We start from the raw sequence: 9,667 nt of genomic DNA on the forward strand, positions 1-9,667 counted from the left end.
TGGGCAGGGCTGCTCCCGCTGCCACCCACCCACCTGGCCAGGGCCCCAGGTAAACGCTGCGTCTCGTTCCAGGCCCTGGCAGAGCTGCAGATGCCGTCTCCAACGCTGTCTACGAGGAGCTGGACTACACGCGATGCCGGAGTACCAGGAGGTGCCCAGTCGCCCGGGTGGGTGCAGCCCCCTGTGCCCCAGCTCTGCCCGGAGAGGGGGCTCTGCCCCACAGCCCCATGGCAGCTCAGGGTCCCGGTGGCCCAGCAGTGGCTCCTCGCCAGGGCTGGGGGTGTCCCTCGGTCCCACGGCAGCCCCGCTGTGTGGTGTGAGGTTGCGTCACCCTCGGTGCCGCTTGAGGCCACGCCCAAGGCCCTGTTTCTCCCCTGCAGGTTCCCCGTCAGAGGGGTCGGTGAAGAAGCTGCCCTATTACACCGGCGACAGCGTGGAGGGGAGTGACACCGAGGCAAGCCCAGGTAGGGCCACAGGGCAGGAAGCCAGTGGGGAGTGCTGGGGACATGGCACACACTCGGGCAGGGGGAGCTGAGGGGACAAGTCCCCCTCTTGTTAGCGTGTAGCAAGCATGGCCTTTCCCTGTGGGACCCGAGCGCCACCAGCACATCCCGTGTGTGGCAAGGCCGTTGAGCATGCACAGCCAGACCCCTGCCAGGGCCGCTGGGTCACTGCCATGGACCCCTGTGCCTGTCCCAGAGCCCCCTGCCCGGCCCGAGCATGGAACCCCGGATGGCTACGACGATGCCCTGGGTGTGCCACAGGAGCCCCCTGCTCCCAGCACTGGGGACATCTCCGAGGGCGTGGCACAGAGGAGGTGGATCTGTGTCCTCCCCACAGGTAAGAGGGCTCACAGCTGCCCTGTCTCCTCTGCAGAGGCACTGCATGGCAGGCTTTGGCTGTGGGGGTGGGCAGGGATCCGGCTGCAGATCCATGGGTGCTGCAGCCAGACCCCAGGTGGGGCCTGTCAGGGGGGACACGGAGCCGTCTGCCCCCCTGCACCCTTCTGTGCTGTCCCCAAGGTGGGATCTACTCCCCTCCGAGTGCCCCAGGAGCCACCAGGACCCCCTCGGAACAGCCCCCGGTGCACACAGACTATGATGATGTCGGCAGCAGCGCCCTGGGGCCGTCGCCATGAGGATGCCGCAGCCCTGGGGACACGTGTGTGGCGCTGTGCTGGGGCCCTGTCCCCAGGAAGGGGTGGCCCTGCCCACAGAGGTCACCCCTCCTGTGCAGCAGTGCAGGAAAACAGCTCCTGTGTAGGGATTTTCTTGGCTTTCTGTCTGAATTTCCCTTTTCCTCTTATTAAAGACTCTCGTGGTTTGACGCTGGCCCGACGCCAGGCACCCAGAAGAGTTGCTTGCTCACCCTCCCCTGCCTCAGCTGGGCAGAGGAGAGAGGGAAAAAACACTTCAAGGGCAAAACAGGCTTAAGTTAAAGTTACAAAGTGAATGTATTGCTAACAGAATCAGAGGGGGATAATGAGAAGTAAAATAAACCCTCAAACACACCTTTTCTTCCCCCAGCCCCTCCCTCTTTCCCCCGACAGCGCAGGGAGACAGGGCATGGGGGTTTGGTCATTTCAGCACCGAGATTTTCTTCCGCTGCTCTGGGAGAGGAGTCCTTCCTTCCCCTGTGAGCCTGTGGGGTCCCTCCCACAGGAGACAGTTCTCCACGAACCTCTCCCACGCGGGTCCACTCTCAGCAGCAGCAGCAGCAGCCACCCCGCCCCTGCTGCAGCGTGAGTCCCTCCCACGGGCACACAGCCCTCCCTAAACTGCTGCGCCGTGGGTCTCTTGCACGGGATGCAGGGCCCCAAGGACAGGCTGCTCCACCTGGAAGCGGGGCCCTCTCTCCCCACCGGGTGTTCCACTGGAACACAGCCTCCTCCAGGCATCCACCTGCTCTGGCCGGGCACCACCTCCCCCACGGGCTGCAGGTGGAGCACTGCATCCCCCGTGGATCCCCATGGGCTTCAGGGGCACAGCTGCTTCACCATGGTCGGCACCACGGCCTGCAGAGGCACCTCGGCTCCGGCACCTGGAGCACCTCCTCGCCCTCCTTCTCCACTGACCGTGGTGTTCCATGTTGCTTTCCTCACATGTTCTCACCACCTCCTCTTCTCTGACTAGAAGGCAAAACTGTGTGACTTTGTTTTGATTTTCTTCTTAAATATGTCATCACAGAGGTGTTACCAAGCTCTCTCATTGGCCCAGTTTTGGCCAGTAGCATGTCCATCTTCAGAGCCATCAGCCATTGGCTCTGCCGGACATGGTGAAAACTTGCAGGAGCTTCTCAAAGGAGCGTCCTCTGTGGCCCCCCGCTCCCAAAAACCAGGCCATGCAAAAGCAATACAAAACACAAACTGTCTGGATACTGTGTTCCAGGGCTGGGACCTCACTCCGGGGCTGGCACCTCCATCCCGGGTACATCAGCCATGCCTCGGGGACGTGGGGCAGGAACTGGAAGCACAGATGCATCCCTGGGCACGGTGGGCTAAAGGGGAAGGGCACAGGGAGATTGCTGCGCTTGGCCATGGCAGGGCCCTCACCCCAGGCTCCGCAGAAGGCAGATGGGATGCCGCAGCTGCTGGCAGAGCTGCAGGATGCCGTGGGCTCCCAGCTCGTTGTCCCTCAGGTCCAGGCAGGTGAGACGGGGCCCCTGCAGCAGCCGCGTGGCCAGGGCTGGGCACAGCAGGCGCCCGACAGCCGGCAGCTGCCCAGCCTGTGGGGCCGAGGGAAACAGGGAAGGAGCGCTTTGGCCTCGGCTCGGTGAGCTGCCCCAGGTGGGAAGGGCGCAGCAGTGGCTGAGGTCCTCGCAGCAGCAGGGGCTGGTGAGGCGGGAATGCAGCAGCCCAACGGGAAGTCTCGGGAAAGATCCTCGGAGCCGACCGAGGGTCCCCAGAGGTATCCGTGGGCCCGGAGAGCTCCTGTCCCCTCTGCCCGGGGCAGCAGCCACCCAGCCGCACACCGCCCTCCGCTTCGGGTGCCCGCACCCACCGGCCCCGCTTTGGGCTCCGTGCCGTGCGTGCGTCTCTCAGCGGAGCAGGTCCGGGCCACTGCCCGGTGCCGCAGTGCCCGGCAGCGCGGAGGGACGGGGCAGGGCAGCTCCTCCCTGCCGCCGCCGCGCAGCGAGGGACCGCGGGACGTTCTGCTGGTGAGGATTCCTGGGGTGCAGGTGGATGGGGAGCAGCTGCAGTTCCAGCTGCTCGGTTTGCTGTGCGTGGGAAGTGCCGGAACTTTGCATAGCGAAGGGGCCGGGAAACCGTGGCCCCGGCCAGGTGAGGGACACTGAGAGACACAGCAGGAGACGAGGATGAGGAGGAAGAGAGACTTCAGTGTGGACTTTGGTGTGCTTGTGACAGGAGGGGGGTCAAATTTCAGGGACCCTCTCTAGAGGCACCAGCTTGGGCTGTTTCTGTGTTGCTGCGCCTGCAGGAAGTGGATTTATCGAGGGAGACACCTGCGACTGTGTTCCGGTTTGGCCAAATTTAGAAATATACCTCGGAGAGAAGGCACAAACCCCTCCCCCATGTTCGGGAAAAAATAAATTTTCCTCCTCGAAGGAAAGTGAAGGAGATAAAACTATTTATTTACCAAAGACACGGGAAAAGGAAAATAAGGTTAAATAATAAAATGTTTCGCTGTGGAGGAAAAACCTGGGAAAGTGTTAGAGTCCTCCCTTTGGTCTCCTCGGAGCTGGGGCTTGGGCCAGGGCCAGGCCCTCTGTGCCCGGTGGAAAGTCCTCCCGATGTGCTCTGAGGTTGAAAGCAGTCCAGTAGAAAAGGGAGAAAATCCGGAATTCCAGAGAAGGAAAAGCAAAATCCAACTCTCAGTCTCTCTCCGGAGAACAAGAAACTGAAAACAACTGGCCAAAAGCTGACTGGAAAGCAGCAAGCCGGGTGCTTCCTCGCTCCCCTGCCACAGCTGGGGTGGGGAAAAAAGTCACTATCTCTACTTGACCTTGAACAAGGTGCAAACTGCTTTGAAAAAGTTTTGCTCAGCTTTTCCTTCCCCCTCTCAGGCTCAGTTTAGAGGCATAGAAAAGCACAAAAATTAATTTCTGGGCATAAGCAGCGATATGGGATACACATCATAAGGTCACCCCAAGACAGACTGTGCCATGGGAAAGCTGGGGTGGAAGCGGTGAGGAAGCGAGGTGTGGGTGTGGGAGTGTGTGTTTGGGGAGGCAGCGGGGCCAGCGCGGGTCACTGGAGCCGCGGCTGTGAAGGGGCGGCGGCGCCAGCAGCGAGAGTGGATTCCTGCGCTGGGAGCGTGCTGGCAGAGCCTGGGTGAATGGTGAGACGGGGAAGTTTCCTGAAGCGCGCGGCTGCCGAGCTGCCGGGGGCCGGGGCGGCGGGGCAGGGGCAGCGCGGAGCCGCGGCGTTCTCGGTGGCAGCGCAGGTGTCAGGAGCCGCGTGCGGTCGATGGCGACGCCGGGAGCCGCCGGGGGGTGACCGCCTCCTTCCTGCGCTGGCGGCGAGGCGAGCGCGGGGCCGCAGCTGCGGCAGCAGCGCCATGTGCCAGCGCCGCCGCGAGGGACCGGGGAGCCGGCAGCTGCCACCCCCGCGGGGGCTGCGGGCACGGCGGGCGGGGAGCACGCCAAGGATGGGGGCTTTGGGCTTTGCAGGTGCCGGGGCTGAGGGTGGTCGCAGCGCGGCTTTTGGTGGGATTTGGGGTGCAGCGTGTCCCCATCAGTCAGGATGGCTGTGGGCAGGCTCCAGCAGCGGAGTTGGAGGCACGGGGGGGTAGAGGAAGGGCCCCCGCAGGCCAGGTGCTGTGGGGGGGCTGTCTCCCCCCGGGGACATCCGGGTGGCAGCCCACTGTGGCGGGCTGTGTGACGCCAGAAGCGGAGGCGAGCCTCATATTTGGGCACGGAGCAGGTTATTGGAGGCCGCGGCCCCGCAGCCGGGAGATGAGGCCCTGATAAAGGGTGCCCTGGTGCTGCTGCTGCCTCCGTTGGCTCGGGCGCTGCCGAGACATCCCCTGGCTGCGCGGGGCTCGGCGCCGGGGCCATGGGGCCGATGGCGGCGCTGGGGCTGCTGGTGTGCGCGCAGCTGTGTGCGGGTGAGCGCCGGGCGGCGGGAGCGGGGCCCGCGGCGGTGGCGGGCCCGGCTCAGCAGCCTCCGTGCCGCAGGCTCCGGGGAGCTGCGTCTGGTGGGCGGCGGCGGGCGCTGTGCCGGGCGCGTGGAGGTGAAGCACGGCGGGGAGTGGGGCTCCGTCTGCGTCTTCGACTTCGACTGGGAAGCCCATTGGGCCATCGTGGTGTGCCGGCAGCTGGGCTGTGGCCGGGTGGCCAAGGCGGCCACGTACGCCCCGTTCGGGCAGGGCACCGGGCGCATCTGGCTCCAGCCCTACTGCCGCGGCACCGAGGAAGCGCTGGAGGAGTGTCCGCACTTGGGATGGGGACAGCACTTCTGCGGCCACGAGTCGGATGTGGGGGTGACCTGCAGAGGTGAGGGGACGCGCTGGCCGTGCCGGGGCTGCCACGTTGTGCTTGAGCATCCCCGTCAGGGCTGAGCCGTGCCGGTGTCCCGGTGCAGATGCCGTGGAGCTGAGGCTGGCGGGCGGCGGCAGTCCCTGCGCCGGGAGGGTGGAAGTGAAGCTGCGGGGACGCTGGGGCTCGGTGGCAGATGACCGCTGGGACATGGAGGACGCCGAGGTGGTGTGCCAGCATCTGGGCTGTGGCTCGGCTGCCGGTGCCTACTCTGCCTTCGAGATCTTTGGTGCAGGGGATGGGCCCCTCAGTCTGGCCAGGGTGGACTGCAAAGGAAATGAGTCCACTCTCTGGGACTGCGAGATCCGTGGCTGGGGACCTTATAACTACAGCCATGAACGGGACACTGCTGTTACTTGCCAAGGTAGGAGCCGGACTGGGGAGGATGTGGCACTTCATGCACGTCCCCGGACACTGATCCTGCACTGCTCGCGCAGGATTTTCCCGGCTGGTCGGAGGTGATGGAGCGTGTGCCGGGCGGCTGGAGGTACGGCAGGGCCGGGCCTGGGTGGGTGTCTGCGAGGATCAGGTGGACATGAAGGTGGCCCAGGTGGTTTGCCGGGAGCTGGGCTGTGGAGCGGCGCTCTCCATCCCCGGCAGCGAGCGATTTGGGGCAGGATCGGGGCCGCTCTGGGGCGGGGGCTTCCAGTGCAATGGCACCGAGCCCCTCCTCAGCGCCTGTGCCCGGCATCGGCCCCACAGCCAGGGCTGCAGCACCGGCCCTGCCAGCGTCATCTGCTCCCGTAAGTGCCGGGGACACCGGGGGCTGTTGGGCTCCCTGCGCCATCGCCCCCCTCAACGCCCTTTCTGCCACAGCCTACACGGGCTTCCGGCTGGGCAACAGCAGCTCGGGATGCACCGGGCGGGTGGAGGTGGCAGTGAGGGGGACGTGGGGCTCCGTGTGCGCCAGCGAGTGGGAGCTGGCCGATGCGCACGTCCTGTGCCGCCACCTGGGCTGCGGCCGCGCCTTCACCGTGCCCCCGGGAGGCTCCTTTGGCAGCGGGGACGGGCCACTGCGGCCGGACGCCTTCGGCTGCAGCGGGAGCGAGCGGCACCCGGGCGAGTGCCCCGTGGCCGTGCTGGGGAAGCCCCGCTGTGCCCCCGGAAACGCCGCTGCCGTCAACTGCTCAGGTGTGTACGGCACCTGCGGGAGGTGCTTTACGGGCTGTTGGGACTCCCCAGGAATTGGGAGCAGAGGATGCAGGGATGTTTTGGAGTGAAGCATGGTCTGAGCCAGGTGCCACAGCCCCATGCTTCTGCTGGTGATTTTGCAGGTGTTGGTGGCTTCGTCGAGTCCCTGCGGCTGGTGGAGGGTCAGAGCTTTTGCGATGGGCGGCTGGAGGAGACCATAACCAGCCCGGCATGGCGCCGTGTGCCTGTGGAGCAGTGGAAGTCATGGGATGTCCACATGGTTTGCGCAGTGCTGGGCTGTGGTGTTCCCAAGGACGTTAACACCTCCTTGGGTACGGCCACTGTCGTGAGCAGCAGCCCCAGCGAGATGGACATCATGACTGAAGAGACGGACATTTTGGACGTGGGTTCTGCGCTAGCAGCAGCCGTGAGAAGATGGATGATGTAGTGGAGAACATGGACGATGTCTCAGGGATGGGCCCTGCACCAACCAGCAGCCCTGAGGGGATGGTCATCGTCTGCTCGGGTGGGTGTCCCGAGAAGGGCTGGAGGTGGCGGTGGCCCAGGCAGCCACCCCAACCCGGTGCTTTGGTGGCCGCAGGCAGCCGGCGGGTGAGGCTGGTGGGAGCTCTGGGCGCTGCGCCGGGCGCGTGGAGGTCTATTCCGGTGGCACGTGGAGCGCCGTCTGCCAGGAAGGCTGGGAGCTGCGGGACGCCGCCGTTGTCTGCCGGGAGCTGGGCTGTGGCACGGCGCTGGAGGCACCGAGCTGGGCGCGCTTCGGTGCCGGCCCGGGGCCGCTGTGGCCGTACATCCCTGCCTGCTCCGGGAGCGAGGAGTCTCTCTGGGAATGCGGGCGTTCGGAAGGGCGCGAGTGCGGGCGTGGCGGCGGGGCAGGGGCCGTCTGCTCAGGTCAGTGCCGGGCACCCCGGATCGGGGTCCAGCAGAGCCCCCGGGGGGTTGCTGGCCGTGCCGTGACCGCCGTGCACCCCTTGCAGAGCAGCTCTCCGTGCGGCTGGCGGGCGGCCGCGGGCGCTGCCGCGGGTTCCTGGAGGTGTCCCACAACGGCACCTGGGGCCGCGTGTGCGCCAACGGCACCAGCCCCGGCACCGCCAACACCGTCTGCCAACAGCTGGGCTGTGGGCCCCGGGGCTGGCTGTCGGCCGTCCCCGCCCAGCAGCCGGCCCCCGCCTGGCTGGCCTGGGTGGGCTGTGAGGACGGGGCCCGCTCGCTCTGGGGGTGCCCCTCGGCACCCTGGAATCTGCAGAGCTGCGGCCCAGGCGGGGATGCCCACGTGGCTTGTGATGGGGACAGTGATGGCATTGCTGAGACGGACACTACCCCCCATCCCGACGGTGCCACGAGCACAGGTAGCTGTGCCCGTGCCAGCACCCCCAAGACCGGGATGGCTGGGATCGCGCTCCGCTCACTTCTTGCCCGTGTCCCCACACAGGTGTCCGTGGCAGCACAGCCGCAGCGGTGACCGCGGGGACTGTGCCTGTGCCAACTGTCCTGTGCGTGGTGCTGGGGACGCTGCTGTGCGTGGCCCTGGGCGCCCTGGCCGTGCTGCTGTGCCGTGCCCGCGCCTGGCGCCGAGGTGGGTCCTGGCGGGTGGGGGCTGGCACAGACCCGGTTTGGGGGTTCCGGGGCTCCCGCGCTGCGGAACGGCTCAGAAGGTGGGCAGGGCTGCTCCCGCTGCCACCCACCCACCTGGCCAGGGCCCCAGGTAAACGCTGCGTCTCGTTCCAGGCCCTGGCAGAGCTGCAGATGCCGTCTCCAACGCTGTCTACGAGGAGCTGGACTACACCGCGATGCCGGAGTACCAGGAGGTGCCCAGTCGCCCGGGTGGGTGCAGCCCCTGTGCCCCAGCTCTGCCCGGAGAGGGGGCTCTGCCCCACAGCCCCATGGCAGCTCAGGGTCCCGGTGGCCCAGCAGTGGCTCCTCGCCAGGGGCTGGGGGTGTTCCTCGGTCCCACGGCAGCCCCGCTGTGTGGTGTGAGGTTGCGTCACCCTCGGTGCCGCTTGAGGCCACGCCCAAGGCCCTGTTTCTCCCCTGCAGGTTCCCCGTCAGAGGGGTCGGTGAAGAAGCTGCCCTATTACACCGGCGACAGCGTGGAGGGGAGTGACACCGAGGCAAGCCCAGGTAGGGCCACAGGGCAGGAAGCCAGTGGGGAGTGCTGGGGACATGGCACACACTCGGGCAGGGGAGCTGAGGGGACAAGTCCCCCTCTTGTTAGCGTGTAGCAAGCGTGGCCACTAGCACATCCCCGGTGGCAAGGCCGTTGAGCATGGCAGAGCCAGGGCCGCTGGGTCACTGCCATGGACCCCTGTGCCTGTCCCAGAGCCCCCTGCCCGGCCCGAGCACGGAACCCCGGATGGCTACGACGATGCCCTGGGTGTGCCACAGGAGCCCCCTGCTCCCAGCACTGGGGACATCTCCGAGGGCGTGGCACAGAGGAGGTGGATCTGTGTCCTCCCCACAGGTAAGAGGGCTCACAGCTGCCCTGTCCCCTCTGCAGAGGCACTGCATGGCAGGCTTTGGCTGTGGGGGTGGGCAGGGATCCGGCTGCAGATCCATGGGTGCTGCAGCCAGACCCCAGGTGGGGCCTGTCCGGGGGGACACGGAGCCGTCTGCCCCCTGCACCCTTCTGTGCTGTCCCCAAGGTGGGATCTACTCCCCTCCGAGTGCCCCAGGAGCCACCAGGACCCCCTCGGAACAGCCCCCGGTGCACACAGACTATGATGATGTCGGCAGCAGCGCCCTGGGGCCGTCGCCATGAGGATGCCGCAGCCCTGGGGACACGTGTGTGGCGCTGTGCTGGGGCCCTGTCCCCAGGAACGGGTGGCCCTGCCCACAGAGGTCACCCCTCCCTGTGCAGCAGTGCAGGAAAACAGCTCCTGATTTTCTTTGATTTCTGTCTGAATTTCCCTTTTTTCCTATTAAAACACAAACTGGTCATAGACTCATACCCATGGCTGGGACCTCACTCTGGGGCTGGCACGTGCGTCCCTGGTACATCAGTCATCTCTCGGGTAGGTGGGGC

At 66.2% G+C, this 9,667-nt stretch overlaps 2 protein-coding genes across 4 annotated transcripts in view; both read left to right on the forward strand.

Annotated features, from left to right (window-relative positions):
• The window catches only part of LOC120410144 (basic salivary proline-rich protein 4-like), a 6,674-nt gene extending 5,451 nt beyond the window's left edge, over positions 1 to 1,223 (forward strand). For 2 of the 3 annotated variants that reach the window (XM_039553397.1, XM_039553398.1), the window contains one exon: positions 1,023 to 1,223. In XM_039553397.1, the coding sequence (XP_039409331.1) occupies positions 1,023 to 1,138 (116 nt within the window). In that variant the 3' untranslated portion in view covers positions 1,139 to 1,223. Of the gene's footprint in view, positions 1 to 107; positions 168 to 380; positions 465 to 699; positions 841 to 1,022 lie in introns of those variants that run through there. The other variant, XM_039553399.1, reaches the window with a different exon arrangement.
• The window catches only part of LOC109143574 (deleted in malignant brain tumors 1 protein-like), a 14,595-nt gene extending 5,019 nt beyond the window's left edge, over positions 1 to 9,576 (forward strand). Inside the window, 17 exon segments of the mRNA XM_039552952.1 lie at positions 73 to 141; positions 381 to 464; positions 700 to 840; positions 2,543 to 2,647; positions 3,041 to 3,280; positions 3,438 to 3,478; positions 4,752 to 5,454; positions 5,543 to 5,860; positions 5,934 to 6,239; positions 6,313 to 6,627; positions 6,771 to 7,071; positions 7,229 to 7,536; positions 7,623 to 7,994; positions 8,078 to 8,221; positions 8,374 to 8,766; positions 8,966 to 9,106; positions 9,288 to 9,576. Coding sequence (XP_039408886.1) covers positions 73 to 141; positions 381 to 464; positions 700 to 840; positions 2,543 to 2,647; positions 3,041 to 3,280; positions 3,438 to 3,478; positions 4,752 to 5,454; positions 5,543 to 5,860; positions 5,934 to 6,239; positions 6,313 to 6,627; positions 6,771 to 7,071; positions 7,229 to 7,536; positions 7,623 to 7,994; positions 8,078 to 8,221; positions 8,374 to 8,766; positions 8,966 to 9,106; positions 9,288 to 9,403 — 4,097 coding nt within the window. The 3' untranslated portion in view covers positions 9,404 to 9,576.
• The last annotated feature ends 91 nt before the right edge of the window (positions 9,577 to 9,667 follow it).

Source organism: Corvus cornix, chromosome 5 (genome assembly GCF_000738735.6).
Source record: "Corvus cornix cornix isolate S_Up_H32 chromosome 5, ASM73873v5, whole genome shotgun sequence".
Taxonomy (NCBI): Eukaryota; Metazoa; Chordata; class Aves; order Passeriformes; family Corvidae; genus Corvus; species Corvus cornix.